General features: G+C 43.6%; 1 protein-coding gene across 1 annotated transcript in view; it reads right to left on the bottom strand.

The window, feature by feature from the left end:
- Positions 1-5,973: 5,973 nt before the first annotated feature.
- The window catches only part of IQGAP1 (IQ motif containing GTPase activating protein 1), a 64,559-nt gene continuing 48,618 nt past the window's right edge, over positions 5,974-21,914 (bottom strand). Inside the window, exons 27-38 of the mRNA XM_054077383.1 lie at positions 21,359-21,499; positions 21,181-21,265; positions 18,769-19,001; positions 17,885-18,017; positions 17,430-17,532; positions 15,899-16,034; positions 13,967-14,054; positions 13,330-13,542; positions 12,173-12,339; positions 11,201-11,323; positions 9,987-10,095; positions 5,974-8,281 (exon numbers count right to left, since the gene is read on the bottom strand). Coding sequence (XP_053933358.1) covers positions 8,168-8,281; positions 9,987-10,095; positions 11,201-11,323; positions 12,173-12,339; positions 13,330-13,542; positions 13,967-14,054; positions 15,899-16,034; positions 17,430-17,532; positions 17,885-18,017; positions 18,769-19,001; positions 21,181-21,265; positions 21,359-21,499 — 1,645 coding nt within the window. The 3' untranslated portion in view covers positions 5,974-8,167. The remainder of the gene's footprint in view (positions 8,282-9,986; positions 10,096-11,200; positions 11,324-12,172; positions 12,340-13,329; positions 13,543-13,966; positions 14,055-15,898; positions 16,035-17,429; positions 17,533-17,884; positions 18,018-18,768; positions 19,002-21,180; positions 21,266-21,358; positions 21,500-21,914) is intronic.

Genomic DNA, 21,914 nt, shown 5'->3' on the forward strand with positions numbered 1-21,914 from the left:
AAGAAAGGAGCCTGCACGGCTCCTTGGAGTCCTGCCAGGTGATCCCTATAGAGGTGGACCCACTGCTGTGGATGATCCTTATTAAGGTGGATCCACTGCCGTGGATGATCCTTATTGAGGTGGATCCACCTCCATCGGCTCCTCGCTGTTGTCGGCTGGATCCACCTCCATTGGCTCTACAGTGTCGTTGGGCGGATCCACCTCCATGGGCTCCAGGTCGTCCTTCGGTGTGTGGCCATGACTGGGCCTCACACCGTGCCTCTGTTGCAAGGGGGAGCTGCCACTTCCCTGGCCGCTCTGGCTGCTCCCTGCCACGCAGACACACTTGGACTCTGCGCTCTTCTTTTCTGCGCCTAAAGCCCATGCCTTCCGCTTCAAAGCTGAGCGGCCCCTCTTCTGGCTGCTCTGGCTCTTCCTTGGTAGGGAGCTAGACTTGGGAGCCATGTTGTTCCCCTCTGCGCTTCCAGCCGATGATGCCTGCTTCAAAGACGACTTGCTACTTCCCTTGTCGCTCCCTGGCACGGATGTAGCTTTGGACTTTTTGTCCTTCTCGTCCTTCTCTTCTGAACCTGAAGCAAATGCTGCCCGGTTCGAGCTTGCCTGGCTGCTGCTCCCTGCTGCCTCTGCACTCCCAGGCAGCACGCCATCGCTCGCGGAAGGACTGTCAACCTCCATCACGGCATGGGATGAGACTCTGCTCCTCTTCCCTGGCCGACGGCCCCGCTTCAGGCTCCTGGCAGGTGCCTTTGGTGGCTGTGGGAAGTGGCTCTCTGCTGTCCCGTGCAAAGGGGAGCAGCCACTTCCCTGGTCGATCTGGCCGTGCCCTGGTAGGGAACTCTGCTTGGGATCCACGCTCTTCCCTTCAGTGCTTCCAGCCAAAGCTGAGCAGCCACTTGCCTGGCTGCTCCCTGCCGCAGAGGCAGGCTTGGCCTCACTGCTCGGCCTGCTCTGGCTCTGCCCTGGCACGCAGACACGCTTGCACTCCACGCTCTTCTCTTGTGGACCTAAAGCCGATGCTTTTCGCTTCAAAGGGGAGAGGCCACTTGCCTGGCCGCTCTGGCTGTGCCCTGGTAGGGAACTCTGCTTGGGATCCACGCTGTTCCCTTGAGCACTTCCAGCCAAAGATGAGCAGCCACTTGCCTGGCTGCTCCCTGCCGCAGAGACAGGCTTGGCCTCACTGCTCTGCCTGCTCTTCCTTCCAGACATCTTTGGCATCCAAAGGCCTCCAAGCTCACTGAACTCTGGGCCAGCTGCACTGGGCACAGCTTTGCTAGGTCCCCAGCAGCAGCGTGTTAAGTGGCTTCTGACAGCACCAGGCCACTGTGATGTCATAGTGGTTGTGGTGATGTCGTAGCCATTGTGACCGTGACAGGGGACCTGTGGCCTGCAAGGTACCAAAGGTGGGAGAAAGAAGAGGGTTCACTGGGCACCACTGACAAGAGCCCGGCTCCATCTTCTTTGCAGCCTTCCTTCGGGTAGTTCCATGCGTTGATGAGATGTCCCCTGAGCCTCCTCCACGCTGAACAGTCCCAGCCCTCTCAGCCCTTTCGCACAGGAGACATGCTCCAGTGCCCTCATCTTCATCCCCCTTCACTGCACTTCTGACACTATGTCCATATCTCTCTGGTACTGCGGACCCCAAAACTGGACACGGCACTCCAGGCACGTCCTCGCCTGTGCAGAACAGAAGGGGCGGATCAGCTCCCTCGCCCTGCTCTCAACACTCCTCCTAATGTAGCCCAGAACACCATGGCACACAAGGGCTTCTTGCTGGCTCCTTCTCATCTCAGGGTCAACCCAGATCCCCTGCCCCTCGTCTGCCAAGCTACTTTCCGGCTGCTCAACCTCCCTCACGGACAGGTTCACGGGCCTGTTCCTCCCCAGGTGCAGGTCTTCACACTTCTTCTTCAACCATCAACTTGTTTCTCCAGCATGTCAAGGCTTTACTTCCTCTACAGCTACTCAATCCTTCATAAGCTGACATCTAGGCATTCCATTTACCTCTACAGACAAAATACTTTACGACGTAAACAACTGAGGATGCAAGATGAAGTCAACTCAAACCACTAGAAGAACTCAAGTTTTGTCAGTGCATCGCTTTGTTTTTCAGAAACTACTCCTGTCTTACCTTTCTTTTGCTCTATCCGCATCAGTCTCCAAGTCACACCAAGCAACCCCTTCACCTGCTTGCTATTCACCTCGCTGCCACCCTCAAGAGTATCTCTCACAAATTTCCTAACCGTATCCAGCCATCCACAAGCCCTCTGAAGGATTCAAGCGCTCGCTACTGAAACCTTTACGTCACACAAGGTTAAGTTCAGGGCTGCTTTCCAGCTTCTCGTTGCTCAGTCTGTATGGACATCCAGGGATGCCATGTCCCAGGTGCAAACTACAGCACTTGCCCTTGTTAATATGGGAACAGGAAGGCTGAAGGTTCCTAAGTACCTTCAGGGATTTCCGTGAGCACAAACAGGCTGGTTCCCAGTCATTCTTCAAATTCACATCTCTGCTCCAGCAGCAGAGCACACAAGAGCCTCCTGTGAGACCAGGGATGCCACCAGGAGATCCCAGTGATCTCACCGGGAGACTCATCACTCTCACCTCGCCTTGACACTTTAAAACACTTTCACCTTCTTTCTGTGAGTACTCACTGCTGCCCGTCTGCCTTGTTGGAATCCACGCGGAACCACCCTCCGAGCCGTCTCACTCACAGCTGCACCACAAATTCACACCAATGCAGCTCACATCACTCCACTGCCAGCAGCTTTTTGATGGAGCAGACAGACCTATTCTTATCCACTGCTCAGCTCGGTTGCCCCAACTACGCCAAGAATTGTCCCGCACAGTCCCGTGGCACCAACTGGCCTCCGCTCTTGTTGGCTGCTGGCACCTTCCCACCTGCTGAGGGTAACCCTTTACAACCTAAAAATCCATGGGGATTCCCCAGGGCCAACCCCTGCTCCCTAAGTGAAGACAGCAGTGCTCAGGAGCCGTGGAGGTTGAGTGGGATATGGAGAGGGCTGGGAGCGTGGAGGTGCGCTGGGAATGCAGGCATGGGCTTGGGACATGGAGATGGGGTGAGGACGTGGAGATGGGCTGGAGATGTCTACCAATGGGATATGCATCCCTAGTAGATACGGATGTTGACCGGTGGACACAACTGCCACAACACCCCCCCTCCCCCAAGAGAGCTCTAAGTCCATTCAGTTCCACTGTGCCTACTAAACCATGTCCGAAAATGACCCCTCTACATAGTTCTGAACCACGCCAGGCATGGAGACTCAACAACTTCTGCCAGTGCTCCACCACTCTCCGTAGAGAAATGGTTCCTAATACCCAATCTCACCCATGCCACCCTCCAGTGGGGCCCCGAGCTGGAGGGGCGTGCTGGTGGCATGGCTAAAGGAGGATATGCAGCCACCCTCGGCTGTCATATATTCTGAGCACTGTAACTTTGAGAGAGAGAGATTTCCTTCGGTGAGTGTGTGATTGTGCACATTTTGGCTCACCCTTGCAAAGTAGTCTTTGCAAGTGTCCAGAGGAAGGCTACAAAGAGAGCACCCACCTCACTACAATCTCCATTCTGGGAGCAGTAGAGAGAGAGAAGGTGTCTCCTCAGCCTCCTCTTCTCCAGCCTGAGCAACCCGGCTCCCTCAGCCACACCGCATAAGACTAATTCTCCAGCCCCATCACCCATTCCGTTCCCATCTCTGGACATGCTCCAGCAATCTGATGTCCTTGTTGGAGAGGTGTGCCCAAGTGAAAACCAGGTGTTTCATGGCCCCTGAGCACCCACAGTACCGACTATGGCCACATGGCAACAGCAGTGAGAGGGCACTATTTTTGCAATTTTTACCATTTTATTCACACAAAAAGGCACCGAATTGGCCGCAGCAGCAGCTCTCACAGTGCTGCTCACACAACCCTCACCCTCTGCTGGGCTTTGCAGCTTTGCAGCATTGCAAACTGAGCCTTCCATCACGTTGTGATACCGACTTAGCAGTCTACAGATGTTGCCCTGCAGATTTTTGTGAGCCATTTGCTGGGAGATGCCGGCAGCCCATATCTCATTGGCATTATAAGGGAATTCTCTACTGACTGAGCTTTGTTAGGGTAAAACTTTTGGAAACTGAAAACCAGACTCAGAATTGTAGGCCCTTCCTGCTCCAAAACCAGAAATTTCTCAAGGTACTGCTTTTGACGCAGGAGATATTTTTCTGAACATTTTTACTTGCATGCAACTTGTAGTCCTGTGGGACTGCAGGTGTGTAGAGTATAAACCGCTTCCTACCGGTGTGAGTAGTTCCAGACAGGATGTAGCAGTTGATTTTAAATTTGCTAAATCATCTATTTTCAAAGGCGTATGCTTCTGCAACTTGGATATTACTTGGATTTAAGTAGTTTCTGTCAAGTTTGTGAGGAATTTATGGAAATCAATCAAATATCATAAAACCTAAGACCCGTAGCTCAAATCTTAAGTTTGAAAGCTTGCAATTAGTCAGTTGTCTCCTGAGAATCAGAACAAGAGTGACTGCTGTGGTTGACTTTTGATACTACTTGGCATTCAAGGTCTCAAATTAACCTTGGATTTCCATGTTGCTTGAGACCTCAATTCCTTGCCGTTCCTACTGTTACTTGATCGTAGATTCTTCTGGACAAAGCAGACTGGTACTGAGCTCTGTAATTCCTCCATTGAGGCACCCAAAAGCATTTACATGCCACAATCCAACAGCTGTCAGCTTACTTTTCTGTAGCTCTAAGCCAATTCCATTCAAATCAAATGAGGTACGTACGGATTGCTTTCTTGGAAATTCAAAACATTCTCTGAGGGAGAGTTTTGACATGCAAGTAGGTTGTCCTGCTATCCTGGCTTTGCTTTACTTGTCAGTCATACTCAACCCAAGATCAGCTCTCCTAAGACCACTTTTTGCAAAAAGAATGGGCTACTTTTCATATCCGTACCATCAGGGCCGCAGGATTAGGCACAAGCTATCCTCCTTTCCCCGATAATTATAGAATAGAATCATAGGATCATTAGGTTGCAAAAGGCCTTTGAGATCATCAGCTTCAACCGTACCTGTCCACTAAGAAATCATGTCCCCAAGCACAGCATCTACCTGCCTTTTGAAAACCTCCAGCTGACTGCTAGCAGTACTCTGGCTCTCACCAGAGCATGCTTTCTCGGTACTGCTGCAAAATCCTTCTTCTTGTACTCATGCAGCAGCAGCTTCTTCCAGGCTGCATGGTCCAGGCTGGTCCCACGGAACTGATGGGCAACCTCGTACCATGTGGCTCCTTGTGAGTTCTATTACAAGGCCACTCCCTTGGCAGGGCTCTTGCCATGCGTGTGCAGAAGCTCCCTTGGGAGGGTCTGGCCAGGGCAGTCGGATGGGTGCGAGGTGGAGGTAGTGACTGCCACTGCATCTCCTCCCCCTATAGCAGCCGGCTCAGGACCATGAGCTTGGCCATCCTGCACCTCCCCTCCCCCTGCATCCAGTGCCACAGCTGAGGCCCTCAGGTGATAGCCTAAGATCCATCTCCAGGGAGTGTGGGATTTTTTTTTATTGGCCTTTTTGGGTCACACTTTTTGCATCAAAAGGCGTAAATGGAGGATAAGACATGTCAAGGGCCGACTGGTGCTCCTCCTTCTCGGATGGGGCTAGACAGTGTCCGGTCCCTCAGGGTGCTATGTACATTGTCACAGGGAGGGACAACGTATGTTGATCCAGGGCAGGGCGGCGCAGTGACTTTGGGGGGGATGGGGTCCCATACCACGACCGTGTTTCCTCCCACCACGGCCACCTCCCCCCGAGGCACAAAGCCAGGGCTGATGCACAAAGGACGCTCTCCTGCGGAGGCCTCCATGGTCTCCCTGGCAGTGGCACAACTTAATGATGCTCACCTGTGGAGCACGCACCGCTGTGCATCCGTGGCTGCCACCCACAGTCAAGACTTCACACAACACCCTGGTGAGAAATGACTTTACTTCAACACGAGTTACAAAGGCAAATTTTACCAGGAAAGAAAGATGATACACTTTGTACTTGTCACTACTCCCATGGTAACTACAGCAGTGTAATGGAGTAAGAAAAGCTAAAGCACCAGTAAATAACAAACACTGAATTAAGTGCTGAGATCAGACCTTTTAATAGAGCTCTTCCTTTAGAGAAAAATCTCAACAGTTCCACGTTATTACTCAGACAAAATGAGTAGACTCTCATTTTTAAGATTATTTTCAAATGACTGATCTATTGGGTTTTTCCTTTTTTTTGTCCAAAATCTGGGGTTTTTTTCAGTAGGTGCAGACAACAAAGGAATTATTGTAAGTCATGTAGTAAGCATGCTTTCCCCATAGGTACTACACAGGGAAGTATCAGAAATATTCATTAAAAAGAGGAGGGGGGTGATCAATCTCTGTGGCTTGAAAGCTTGCAGAGTACAGCTACATTTTCCTAACAATCATTTGATAGTATTCTACTGCTACTGTCATGATCTTCAAATCAAAGGTATTAATTTTTTTAAGTCCTTGTATGATATAGCACATTCAGAGGCAGGAAAGAACACAATCAAATGAAAAAAAAAACCCACAAACACAAAAATATACGGCAAGACTTTTATCCCGTTTCAGACCTCTTTGTTTTATTTCAGCGAAAATCCAGTTCTGAGATCTCTCCGTTTCAGGTGATCCGGACCATAAAGATCTTTCCTGGGTTCAATAAGTAATTTTTGTTATTGGGTTTGACCGCATATGTACCAATGTCAAAATATGTTTAAATACAGTCTAGACATCAGCAGGTTGAAATAAATATTTGCTTCCCAAGGACTGCAGAAAAATCATCCTCGGGGATGCAGCCGTTTCAAATACTGAGTATCTCTAATGAGAAAAAAAAAAATCCAAGCTGAAATAACAAGCTCGGTGTAGATCAGCGATAAGGCAGTTTAATTAAACTCAATAATCTGAACGAACAACACAAGTGACCTACAAATAATGTGAAATTTGCAATTATGAGAGATTCTCTTTTTTAAAAAATAAAAATCTTAAGGAAAAAAATTGGAGGGGTAGAGCTGGAGTGACCAATGAATTTAAAGGTCAGATTTTTAAAAGTTTCTGCATCTATATTGGAATGATATTGGATGAACAGCTGGCACCACCACCATGGTGGAAAAAATAAAGTAGCAGTAAAAGAAACAAGAACTTCAATACAGCTAAAAAATGTAACTTCTTAAAAGCTAAGCTTGTTTAAGATGTCATCTTCCTTCAACCATCTGCAGGTACAGCCTAACAGTTATTGCTCTAAATAAAATTGCTCTAACATTGCTCTAAACTGGAAAAAAAAAGTTAGTTTTACACTTCAAATGCTTTGCACACAACATTGTAAGTTAACAAGAATTTTTTGAGTTTCCCTCTCTTTCCCCAAAAGGCTTCTTTGCCCCTGTAAGCACAAGTAAATACATTCCACAGTCCCTCTATTGAAGGGGCCACCTGTAAATTATTACAGCGTGCTAAACAGAAGTGAATCAAGAAAAACGAGACACCAAAGCTGTCTATGTGGCTACAGTACATAATCATGACTAGTTCGGCAACCATTTATGATGCTTTCTGATTCCTCAGACCACAGCAGTCCTACCTTAGGAATTGGCTGCTGCCAGCAGCTCCACCGCCGCACACTCGCAAACAAATGGATAACCTCAACTTTAGGCATTTTTTTACTTTGGTCATTGCTGTTAGAGAGTAATTTGAGTCCAAACAACTTGCAACTCAGTTTTGCTTTCAGGAAGAGGCAAACCAACTGCTGTACAGTGTTGGCTTTCTCTTCACACAGGCAAGCCCTGTGAAGCACACAACTAGGCAAACAAAGCATCCACGATGCCCTAAGTATACTCTAACATTAGTTTAATTCCCAGCGTCATGTAAAAATACATTCTAAATTAATTGCTTTTTCAGGGGAACCTTCAGAGTTGAAGACAAAGATCATAAATAAACAACAAATCAACTCCCTGCAGACTCAATCACGGTTGTCAATTCACAACATGCTCTCAGCCCCCCTTCATGATACATTTGATACGTTTTAGCACAGCAGGAGCATATACTGATACACAACTACATCACTGGAAGTTCTATGTGCAGGTTTCTATATACTTCCACAGACTTGCTAGCAGAGGTTGGTTACTTCCCATAAAATTTCTTATTCAGAAGAAAGATCAGAAGGTTGACATTCACTTTTGCTCTGTCAAACAACTTCATGACCGCAACACCCTCATACTGCAGCTGCAAAAGATCCTGTCAAAGAGAATACCTTTATGAGCAAGGAGTCCTTAGAAGCTTACAGAGAATATACAAGAGCCTACAGTACAGTAGGTTGTTGAGGATCATGAAGTACATGGCACAAAACAGAAAAATGAGAGACTCATTAAAGATCTGCTCATACTGTATGAACAATAACATCCCTCTAAGACACTTAATATCTTTTTTTTTTTTAATAAACACAGGTTAAAACATGACAACGTAAGAGGGCAGAAATAAAACACCATTCTAAGAAAGCCAAATTTCAGATCCCGTCATCTCCAGGCATTCCATTTGCATAGTAGCCATAAAGTTGTTGTAACATTAGAAAGGGTCTCCTATATGCCTCATTATATCATGCACCCATGGAACATGATGACATTCCACAATGTCACTTTCTAAAAGTCTTAGTTGCCACAGGTCTTGTTGAGGTGGTTTAGAGCACTGCAATATAGGGCTGAGAAAGAAACAGCATCGCTGTTAGGACTATGCACATGATGCCAATTCAGCCTCTTGGGCATTTAAGCGGGCAGTATTTCCAGTTACACTTTGCTCTTGTCAGCAATGCACCCAGACTCCCTGCACTGATTTATCTCAGCAATGAATTTCTGTCAGCAAGCCTGCTCTTGAACAGCAAATACTGGAGAAGGCATTCAGGTAGTGCTACTGAAGGAAAATGGTGTATGCACTCCAAAACCCAAATCTGCCTTCTGCAGCCGTCCAGCCTGCATGACAGCGAAACAATCAATCAATCATAAAGCTATTTCTACTGCTTTCTATAAAAATTTTGGCAATGGTAACCCAAGTCTTTATAACTGACGACACTGTTAATGCTATACTTGGATGAAGGGCAGTTCCCTCACTGCTGTCCTCTTAGAACATCTGATTTCCCCACAAAGCAGTGCTACTAAGGCATAGTGGTAGAGCAACACATGTACCTGAGCAGCAAGCAACCTCAGGCAGCCCCACAAACCAAGAAGTTGGTGACCAGCTCTAACTGATTGGGACCAGAATGAACTAGGGAAGTACTCAGTGCACATGAGACCATGTGAGAAGTAGCCGTCCCTCCAAGCAGCCAGTTAGATGTCACAGACTTATTGCAATGCCAGGTGCTCCTGCACAATCTGTTCTGAGACCCCCCAGGGTATCCACAATTAACAAACCCAACAACACTGAAGTTGGTAGGCAGGCACAGAAATGGAAGAAAAGGACAGAGGCACCAGGCGTATTAGCACTGGCATTTGGGAAAAGGTCAGTCAGTAGGCCAGGCTACTGGAACAGCCTAAGCCAAGGCCCAGGACTCGTAAGAACTCTATGGCTAAAGAAACTAGTCAGTGTAGGGTGGCAGAAAGGATATCAATGTGAAACGACCGGCTGAAGCCAGCACACCTAAGCCCATCTGACCGCTGCCACAGACCCCCGATCTCTCTTCTGTAGCAGGAAGTTGTTGCAAATGCACACATTCATTTTGCGAATGCACATCTAAGTGTAACCAAGAACACAGACCCACATCATGCTTTCATTAGTAAAGAAACAAAAGTAGTCTCAGTCCTCCATTTGTGTCACATCTGTTTTGCCTGCAACAAACAGATTGGTTTTAAGAGCATTTTTCAGACTGTTCAGGCAGGAAATGTCATTAGTACCTTGATGAAAAGTACAGCAAGGTGAACATAGATGCTACTTTAAATGGGACAGGTCTTACCTGATAATGTAACATAAAGGTTTCCATCTGCACCCCCATGAATTTTGCTTTTACCTCAAAATCTCCTACTTCTTCTGTTGGACTGATTTCAAATATCACGTTTTTAAACCTATGAAGTTTGAGAAATGAAAAACCGCAGCCGATTACACAACATGTAACTCATACTGAAACAGAGAATACAACAGATGAAATCTGAAGATAAATTTCTACAAATCCTATATTTTACTCTTTATCCTTTACCCCCATTTGGAATGAGACCATAAAAGCAGACTCAACACAACAATGACTGGAAGCCTAACAGATTCTATGTCACCTTCACACAAGTGTAGTAGGAAATAGAGTAATTTAGCTTAAGCAGAGTCTACTCAGAACACTGCACGTTCACACCTCATTTAGTGCACAAAATACAAATCATGATTCAGGGTTGAAAAAACAATTCTATTAACAGGCAGCTTCCACAGAAGATGCACAAAGTTCAAGGCTAGCAAACTGCAGCTGGACAAACTGAAGCTAGCACTACCCTGATTTTTTGACAGTGAGAGCTATTAACCACAACAATTCACTGGAGGAGGTACCCTTCCATGACTGTGGGGGTGACAAGGAAGGGGCGGGTGGGAAAAAGATGTTGCACTGAAAACTCATTATGCTTCTCAATCAAAGTCCTGCTTCTCTTCAACCAGCAAGAGAACTGAAAAGCGATCACCGTGCGACATTTCTTGGCCCAAGGGATGCCAGCCTAGATTACCAAAATGGTTTCTTCAGCTTTAATAGCTAAGTTTACCAAAACACAGAATTCCAAGGACAAAACCACAAGGCAATTTGTCACAATCTCACAAACAGAATCATAGAATAGTTTGGGTCGGAAGGAACCTTAAAGACCATCTAATTCCAAACCCCTTGCCATGGGCAGGGACACCTCCCAGTGGATCAGGCTGCCCAACTAGGCCTTGAACATTTCCAGGGATGGATCATCTACAACTTCCCTGGGCAACCCGTTCCAGTGCCTCACCACTCTCATCATGAAGAAATTCCTCCTTATGTCTAGTCTAAATCTTCCCCTTTCCAATTTATAGCTACGCTATCTCAGAGCTTCTATTCCTCAACTGCTAGCACCTTAGACTAGTTTGGAGAAAGAGGCAGGAATTCAGCATACCTGTCTTCCTCTTCCTCCAAGAAGGTTATTTAGCCCTAAAGAGTTTTAAGAAGATACTCACTGATTACTTTGCAGGTCCTCAATCTCTAAAAGCACTCCCTTCTCATGAAGTCGAGCTGCTGTATATTTTAGAGAAATCTTTTTACTGTTTTTGCCTTTCATCTCCCGAGGCTTCTTAGAGACTCTGAGGGGAAAATAAAACAACAGAAGACCCCACCAAACAAGATGATCAGTCAAACAAGTAAAGAGATTGCAGAGAGTAAACATTTAATCCTATTTGGACAAGGGGATAGAACCAGTAGAGGTAATCAATTCTGACCAATGCAGCTAATAGGTGATGTATTTTTACCAGTAAGTTTATCTACAAAGCACCTGTACCTCAGATTAGACCTTAGATTTTCTACTATTTACCTATGACTGTTATACTACAGTGGGAAAAAAAATACCCCCATCCCTCCTCAAATCGTAATATCGTGTGATATTTCACAGAAAGTTAGGCAAAAAAAGTTAGGCTGACATTATTCAACAACTTCCTTGTGTCAGTTTTCACAGGCAGTTCCTCTTCCCACATCTCACTAAGGAGGAAGACACTTTTTTTCTTCAGGAAAACCTGAACTGTCTTGCACTACAACAATGGACTCCGTTCAGGATAAAAGCGAACAATTTGTGATCAATGTTATCCTTGTAGATAACTATGTTATTGTCAGTCTCTGCTCCTAGAAAGGATGACAGGACAGACTGAGCAGCACCTGCATTATCTGGAACACCTGCTTCATTCCCACTGGACTCTCTACACTTCCCTCCCCCAGAAGGACCAAAATTCTTTGAAGTATGTCTTTTTTACCCCATTTGGGACACTACCCTCTCCCTGTATTTACCCACCACTGGACCCTTTCCCTAGAACTATCACTGTGGTAAAGAGCGTGACTGAGGAGCTTTGAGCAGATAGCATTATCATTCTTCTAGCAATGACCTAGCCATGCTTTCGGTAAGAAGCACATCCAGGGCCACGCCATGGTTCCAAGATACTTACTTGCCTTTGCTGGCCAGGTTATCCAAGCAGGTTTTGATGTAGCTTTTGTAATAATCCACTTGTTCCCCATAAAAAGTAGCTTTGGAATTCAAGGCACTGTAGGTCTGCTGCAGCTTCACCAGCTCTGCCTTTCTTCTCTGACGGTATCGACGCTGATTTCGGATATCCTACGTCACAGAGGAAGACAGGCAAAGACTTAACAGTCATTTGAGCTCTCCAGTTGCTCAAGCCCAGAGCACAGAGTATTTTAAACGCACCATTTGGTTTTGTTTAGTCTTGCTTCATCCTATAAGCTCAAGCCCTCTGATGCACTTGACCCAGGTTAAGTGTCACCACTTCTCCTCACTGCTGACTATTTTTGGAACTAAACTATCACTGCACAACAGTTCGTTTGAACCTCTTGCTGGGTAGGAAAGCTATCTTACAAATCAAGCGCTATAACCATAGCGCTGCATAGACTTCCTTATCTCTCTTTTTCAGTCAGCCATCCTTAACCATATGTTACCTTAATACTCAAACAGAAAACACTACATGTTCAAGTCAACTGCTATTTCCATTTTTGATACATATTAATGACAGTATGATTAATTCTAATTGTATTCCTAAAGGCGATTATTCATTCACGTTACATGCATAACATTTCCCAGCCATTTTTTTTTGGTAAGCAAGTGATATTAAATGCATTGTCACCGTAGCGATGTACAACAGTAGTAGATCACTTTGCAAGTTTTTCTCAGCTCCCTCACTTATCATTTCCTCATTATTGAATGGGTATATTTAAATAAAAAAAATACAGTTAGGGTGTCTAAGTTTTAGGAAAAACACCCTCATGTGACTATGTAGATATGCTACTTAAGTTAGCAAAAAGGAGCAGAAAAAAGCTCACATATCAGGACTTTCTCTCTAATCTGCAACACTTTTCCTAGAAATGCCTAAGATTCTGATAACACAGTGATTTGAGAACACACAAGCATCCTATAAAAATAATGGACTTCCCAAATGCCAAGATGTGGAAATGCTGCAGCAAATGGTAGGCTTTGTGTCTGTAAGCTAGTGACTACAAAACTTATTCCTCCTGAAAATTTACCAGTTTCACAACTCTGCAAATGGTGGAAGAACTCTCACCATAATTCCCAGGAAACCATCAACTGGCATACCTTAGCAATGTCATTGATTAGTTCCTGGTATTTATTTTTGGAATTCACTGTCCCCAGTTCTGTCAGCTTCTTCAAGCCTGTCTTGATTTTCTCTTTTTTTTCCTGAAGATTTAAGTTGCCACCTTCCTTTACAGACACAGATTTTTTCATCTTATCAGGAGTTTTAGCATCACGAATGGCCCGTTTCTGCATAGCTCGTTGATGCTCTGCTTCCTAGAAAAAGAAATCAAAAAAGTTACAAGCTTATAAGCCGTTCAATTTTAAGGTGACAAAGAACTAGAAATACATTGTCAAACCTCCAGCAAACATAGGATAAAGAGCTTTCTTGGCCATTCCTGTATTGAGTCCAACAACCCCCCATTTGATGAACACACTCCACATACAGGAACGAGCAGAAGCCTACCTGCCATCTAAAACAGCCTTCTAGATGAACAGTTCCTAGCAACTACCAGAGGAGTAAGATTCATGCATATCATTTACGTCCACTATAATTCCCTCCTTAAACACTGCTCCAACAAGGTAGAGACAGCTTCACAGCAATACACAAATGCAGATTCATGAGTATATCTACGTACATCTGGATAGATGACAATTTCCTAGTCTAAAAAAACACACATAAACACATAAAACTTCATACTTGCTCTGAGGTAGCTGGAGTTTCCAATATTTCAGTCAGCGTCTCCCCTGGTTGGAAGCGGATTACATCAACAATTAAATGTTTTGTGCTGCAAAGAAATCAAGGAGAATAGGAATAAAACCTTCAAACTGAAAGATCTTCAATATCGTTCTACTCTGCAATAACAGCAATATTCCTGATTTACCTGAAGTCAGATTGTCACTGAATGTGCACTTACAGCAGTCAGAGGCTAGACCAGACCACAACCCTAAGAAGCATTTTACTTTCTTGACAGAAACTGGATCCCCAAAACGTTCCTCCATGTAGCATGCAGTATTTGCTCCCCAGCATCCCCTCAAATAGCAAGGACATTACCCCATGTATTTCGAGGCAGCTCCAATACTGCCTTGTGGCAGTGGACCACAGAAGCTGCAATTCCATGGTGAAAGGTAAAGCAGGTAGCAGCAACAGCGAATTCATGCAGCCAGAGAAAAGCCTATAACATTATCCATCCATAAGCACACTTTAGTGACTCATAACAGGTATCAAAAAAATTCCACTGGACTCCTTCCTCGTGTGTATGGTAACTGAGCCAAAGCAGATCCCCAACTCCAAATGTGTGACAGACAGGGTCATTCCCTGATCTCAACTGTGATTTAATTGCAGCCAGTGCCCACTCTGAGGCAATTCTGCCCATGAGCCATGGATGAAATCAATAGCAACTTCAGTACTTCACAGTCAAGCTGGAATTATTTCTGGCATCCCAGGAAGCACACCACATGCACACCTTCCTCATCACCCACAACTTAGGTGACGACTAAGCACACCTGGTAATTCTTTACTTTTGAAATGACCATATCCTACTGGTGGCTAGGGAAATACTGATAAATCCTTTGATAAGCCCAGTTAATTCAAAGTTATTTTTAGAGACAAGACTTTCTTCTGGGAGGTCACTGATCCGTCTATGTCAAGTGTAAATAAACCCCAGGAAATCAAATTATCTAGTGTCTGACCAGCGAGTAAATATGCATCTGAACATCAGCTAGCTGCTTTATGTACCTCAGCGATGGGGATTTGCTTAAAACTGGATAGGAATCAATATTAATACTAAGTCCTCCAGAAGAGAGTCCAGCAATAATGAAATCCCTGACAGCCCATTGCTCTCCTTCTTTCCGTAGGCTAATAACATCTCTACTTCCCAGGAAGGCTATCTATTAGAGTCAGATTTGTGGGACCAGCAAGCGCAGAGAATGGGATTGCATCATAAACAGAAAAAGAAGAGCAGCAAACGCAAAATTATTCTGGAGAGAACTCCCACAGAGAGCACGGAAAGCTACAGGGAGATGATCATGAGTTACCATCATCTCTTGCTTCCCTGACAAGACAGAGATGTAGTCTGCTCAAATGCCATGTAGGGAAGCTAATTCTGTAGGAACTAGCAAAACTTAGCAAGAGGTCCTCACACATACCAGACATGCAGTTACCCTAGACATTTCTGTATGTCGCATGTATTCTATTGAAAACATCTGCACAGGCATTGTATACACAAATATTGATTCATCCAAAGTTTACATTAATAGATTTCAGAGTTAAAACTCAATTGTGATGAACACTGGTTAATTCAAGATGTTCTTTATGAATTACTCACAGGTGGATCCAACTGCTGCTGTCATACTCAGTCACACATAAAAAGTTTTCTTTTCTGATAGTTTTCCTGTCCTGAACCATCCAAGAATAAATAATGACAAATTCAATGGTGACAAAGAACTAACAGAAACAAATCTAACAGCCACAGCGTAGAAGCCATGTCTACAAGCTTGGTGTATGTGGAACAACAGTCCCATATTTGCTTAAATCACACCTTGAATCTCTTATTTTCACACACAGATTAGCTGTGAAAATTTGGTTCCTCGTTCTCTTGAGAAACATACCAGGTAGTTACCACCCACTTACTTCAACAGAATCGTCCTCGCATCCATCTCGGCATTCTCATCACCAGGAACATCAAGTTTATTAGCAAGTGTGAGAGAAACCTCAGTCTTTGCTAGCATTTCCCTGTTGGGGTCATTAATGTTGCCAGACCCCTCCCCTGCCAAGCAGAAAGAGTTTATAGATTAAATCATATTCTTTACGTTCTTGACTGCTAGAGCTTTGTAATTTTTCCCTAACAGACCACAGAAAGCTACAGTGTTTCCTGAGCTGTCAAAAGGACACTTCAAAAGCTAAAAACATCTTTTAAAATTATAATCTTGAGTACAGCACAGATTTCTTCTTCACAAAGATGAGAAAATGGACCAGCCAGAAAAGTGGTACATCCCTAGTTCGTATGCCTTAAAGATGTATGTGTATCTCGCTCTCAGCATCTCACTCTCTACTGAGAAGAGTAACTGACCTGCCAAAAATACTTTATAAATAAAAATATTACCATACTTCTATGTTCATGTCCTCTCTAGAGTGAATTTTCCAAGCTAAAAATCAAAGCCCTTGTCAGCAACTGAGCTTGTAAACTTCTATTACACAAAGATATATTGCTGAAAAGAAATTGCATCTGAACTTTCATCAGAACAGTTGTTAGGACGCTTCCCTTTTTAAAAGGCTGCATAAAAATTAAACTCCAATGTATCAACCACATCAACACAATGCACGCAGAAGAAATTAAATGAGGAAGGATGTGAAGTTCTATTCAAGGTCTAGGTTTGCTCACATAACACTTCTTATGCTGTTCTTTGCTAACGGTCAGAAGATACGCTAGCAATCACTCCTTTATAAGGTTCCAACCTTTCTCATCAAGCAACTTTAAAATAAGCATTTTGTTGTCAAAGCATCCTTTTCAAAATCTGTGTCTGTTGACTGCCCCCCTGCACACTAGATTTCACATTTCAAATAAAAATCATAAAAATGAAGTAGAGAGGCTCACATAGTTTTCCAGTGTTTGCTATCCCTTGAAGCAGTGAACCATTGTTCAGGATTTTAGAAAACATCAACACGTTAGTAAAGTCTGTTCTTTATTCCCCAGCCAGAAGAAAGAGGATAGAATTCCTAACAGAGAAAAACCTTTAAAGAAGGTGAAGAAGTTATTTGTCCATATGCTAAAGGCTGCCATAGGGAAACACGTAATTTAATACTCTTAGTCCTGCACTTTGGAAGGATGTCCAGAACAGAGGACAGATCTTCGCAAACAGGCTGGGATGTGTCTCCAGCATAATGGAATGAAGAAAATATGTCAAAATATCCTCCTGTCTTCTAGAAACTTCTGGAGCAGGATAAGGCAAGGGAGGTGGTGGAGAAGAAAAAGAATCCCCGGTTTTTTTCAGGGTAAAAAGGTCTGAAGTCAGAGAGAATACAACCGAACAAAACTGTCACTGCTTTTCACAGAAAAATCCTCTCAAATGACCTCTGATGACTCCTTAGATAGTTTCTTTACTGCAGTTCAAGTCATTTAAGGCAATATCACTTATTTCTCAAGTACAATGAACTAAACCACCTATTAAGGACTCAATTGTAGGAACCTCTCCAAGATCGTCCAGCAGCTCATGGATTGGATCATTGTGCTCAGGAGCAATTGCATCTTGATGGTCTAAGAGCAACTAGACAAACAGAAAGAATATTCATGTTGTTAATTGTAAATGCTTTTCTAGACAGTAAAATTACACTACTTAGAGCCAGTATCTTTGAAAAAAAGATCTTATTTCACTGAACTCCAAACCAGCAGTATGAACATGCAAAGCTGTGCCATTATTACATACTCAAATACTTTCAAAAGAAACTTAGAGAAGCCACACGCAAATTACTTAATTTTATAAACTGAGCAGCTCTTGCACGCTACAATCAAATGACAACTTTCAGCCCTGTATTTGGTAACTTTGGGTTTCAGCCAGAAGCACCATTTTCTCTGTAAGCACTACACATAAGGAGGAACTGTGACAGTTGTGTACTTACAGTGTGTGTATTGATGATTTCACCAATAGAAATATAAATAACAGGTTTAGTGAGAGTCACCAAGTCAGAATATTCATCAATATTAAATTTATCCTGCAACTCAGGAACCTCACAGGCAGCCTGAAAGAAACGTCTTAGAGAAACGGAGAAAAGAACAATCAGTGTGACAGTCATGTGAGAAATCAAAAGCATTAACTCCCCATGAAAACCCTAACCAAAGTCTCCCTTTAAATTATGGTACATTATGTCCTACTACAGTTTATCAGCTTTTGTTTAGCACATCAGAAGTAACCTAGCAAATTCAATCACTGATATTGGCCATGTTGACGTTGGCTCCTTTTCAGCATTCACCAGACTGGTCTACAGCTCTACTGACCTTGTTCACACACGCTCCCTACACCCCTTGCTCCCCACAATGCTTTTCTTTCTTCCAACACTCGAGAGGTGTAAGCTGACAATTCTTGAAGAAAAGCTTACTTCAACTATACAGACAGCTAAATGCCAACCCGCTTTACTCCTGAACACCAGTGGATTTTCACGTGGAGCCAAGATTTGCATGGGGCAGAAGAATGTATATCCATTCTAGTTGTCCACATCCGACTGTCACAATAAGCATGTGCAAGAACAACATTTATTCTGAAAACTCCCAAGTCAAAATACTTGACTTTGCAATCTCACTAACATACATTCATAAGTTCCAGCTACGTATTTTATCTGCCATTGTCACTGATGCTTACGACAGTCTGGAGTCAAATCTCCTGTTTTCAACAATTCACATATTTGACAGACAGAATTTATCTTGTTTAAAATTTATTATTATCCCTTTTCACTTGCAATGTCACCCTCTGACAAGCCTCCCAACCTAATTAACTATGGTTTTCTACCTGAATTTCTGGTATGACTGTGACAGGTATTCGTTAATGATGCTTAGGTGCGCATTGTCTCCCATGAACATCTTATTGGAAGCAGCATGCTGCAACATCTTTGCAATGGAACCAAGGTTTCTGCGTTGATCCATGGTCAGCTGGCCTCCAGCTGAGAGATCAATGATGTCAAATGCATCTGGTGCGACAATGGCTGGATTCATGTAGCGATAATACAGTAAGTTGCCAACAATCTGGGAAAAGTCAAGTAGAGAAGTTAACAAGAAACAAGGGTATAGGACCCAAATGAATTCCATTGAAACCACTCTGTGCTTTGATAAATTATTTTCTTGTAAGCCAGAGGCCCCTTCCAAGATAAGTGTTGTGCTGCGCTGTCGTATACAAGCATGTACTATCCCAAAGAATCTACAGCACAAAAAAATAATCATTAAGATGCCAAAGGACAGTCAACACAGAGGGAAGACTGAGCACTATCAGTCACAGGACAATACAGCAGCAGACATTCCTATGTAAAAAGATTTAAAACTTTAACTTATAAGAATATATGGATGGAGGTTTTACAAGTTACCAATGGACTACTCATATAAGCATGAAACAATCTATCAGGAGAATCAAACAGAACTGAGTTAGTCCAGCTGAGGGCAGAATGATCACGGTATACAGGAACCCAGTAACGCAGCTTGTAAGCATGCAGAATTATCCACCATCTCCAACAACGCAGGAACAGTGAGGAAGTATGGCACATCAAGGACCTAAACTGAGGAAACTACTTTGCATTCCTCCTCTACAACCCTTTTCTCTTTCACAATAATTATTCGATAAGCTAGCAACATTTTCAGGCACAGACCCCAGTTAAAAGTATGCAAGAGTAACTGAGAAAACACTTAGCCATAGGTAAGAAAATCAGAAGTACAGGAGACGAATGGTATTTGGTGCTTAAAAATCAAATTTACCTAGTCAAATGTGAGCAGCAATAAACTTCAAGGAACCAAAAATAAATAAGCCACATTATCCATATGCTCACAAATATAACCTGTATTTGTTACTTTGCCAAAAGTAATTCCAGCAATGAAAACGAATTAACCCAACATGCTGATGTAAAGTGACAGCTCTCACACAGCATGCTCTAGTATATTCTGGTGGTTCACAGAAATTTGCAGACGGCTAGGACAACCAATCTTGGCCTGCTCGCCATATGACTTAAATGCATGGAACAGATCAGGATCTGAACAAAGAGCTGAAAACAGAGAAAAAAATCTAGCCATTGCTGAGCAGCCCCAGGAATTCTTTACCGCTTTCAGTGAGGTCATGTTTTTGACAACTGTTTCACGTAAGCCTCTGCTGCACTCTCACAGATTGTGTTGTGGGATAACAACAGTCAAAGCCATTTACTACCAGTAACAAGAAAATACATCTGAGAAAGAAACTGCATTAATAACATTAAAACTTGCAGAGGCAAAAGAACCATAAATTACATGGGTAGCTTTGGTGGCTAAAAAAAATCTACAAGTAGTCATTGCATGCAGTTGCAGTGTCCACTTTCAGGTGGACAGCTACATTGCTTCCACAAGGATTAATGAAAACTGCAGTTTTCCACCTAAATTTACAGATGGAAAAAATTAATTCACCTGCATAGAAAGAATCGATGTCTCAGAATGGGAAAGCACAGAACTAGAAAAGAGAAGAAAACAGCATTCAGATTGGTAATTATTTTGTAATGAAGCAGAGGCAGAGAAGCTTAAAGAGGCATTGTCAAGTATTCTAAGATCAAAACATTGCTTTAATAACAAGCAATGCATTCATGGACATAAAGGTCTCACAGTTACCAAAAGCCACAAAACCAAAGAAGTATCAATGAAAACCCCAAAGCTATACTCATCTGAGTGTCTCTATTTGGACCCTTTTAATTCTCCAAACCTACTGAAACGCAAAATACAAAAGTGACCGGACATCATGGAAGGTGACTCTTGTGTGTCACTGTCAGAATATCTTAGAGTGCTACAGACAGGGAATCAGGAATATCAGAATTTTGCATAGACTTTAACTTGACTTTCTCTTTAAGAAAGGAGCACCTGGCAGTGGTCATACCAGCAAAACCAAGGTTACCTTCTAGGAGCAAGAACAACCCAAGTCAAGAAACCTAAAGGACCAAACAGCCATGACATTAGAAGCAAAACAGAAGCAAGAGGATACCTCCTTCTGAACAGCATATTACATCTCAGGTGACATCTATAAAGCTAACAACCAAAAGCCCAGTGTGAAATACCTTCTATGTGTAGAAGTAAATAAAGAACTTTTATATAGGTTTCCATGCAGTCCTCTACACATACACCCAATATAGGAGAAGAATGAGATGTGCTTGCCACAGCTGATTCAGTTGACAACTACTCACAAACGCGTTCAGATCCTCACCTTCAGAAGCTCATCCTCACCAGCATCAGGAAACTTCTCATGCAAGGAGTCTTTTAGTACCTTGGCAATGAAACGCATTCCATAACTTCAAGAGAAAGAAAAAGGGCAAGTAAGAGTGCTGCAAGCATGCACCCACCAACAGCTTCTCAGGGACAGTACTGCGGTACACCAAACTCACGGGATTTTGTCCACCGAGCTAACAATGGCAGACAGGAATTTGTCTGTCACTGTCCTCATGTTTCTGATTGAGGCATCCAGGCGCGTCTTCACTTCCTCGTGATTTAGAGCTTGTTCAGGGGTAACATCATACGGCAGCTTGCTATTCAAAAAAGTCAAACATGTGAAGGTGAGTATGCCTCAAGCTGGTATTTTTCAAGGATTTCTAGCTTGACATGGAAAGAAGCTCATCTTCATGTGGCTGCAAAAGAGCCCATTAACCTTTTAGGCACTGGAAGATGACTTCTTGCCTTTACTTCTTCCACTCTCCTTTGTAATGCCCACTGTAAGGAAAGGCCCAGCTCCCTCACTTTTACAGCATGCACATGGAAGAAAGTGTCGTCTGTGATACGACAGACCACAAATAAATTGGTGAAAAAACAAGATATGCATTTGAACATTAAAATGATAAAAGCCTGGACACAAGCTAGAAGCTGGAACAGTATCCATTAAATCAATACAACATGCTATTGGTGGGAAGTAGTGCCAGATGAGTAGTTATGTTTTCTCCACTAGCT

This window comes from Cuculus canorus, chromosome 12 (assembly GCF_017976375.1).
Source record: "Cuculus canorus isolate bCucCan1 chromosome 12, bCucCan1.pri, whole genome shotgun sequence".
Classification (NCBI taxonomy): Eukaryota; Metazoa; Chordata; class Aves; order Cuculiformes; family Cuculidae; genus Cuculus; species Cuculus canorus.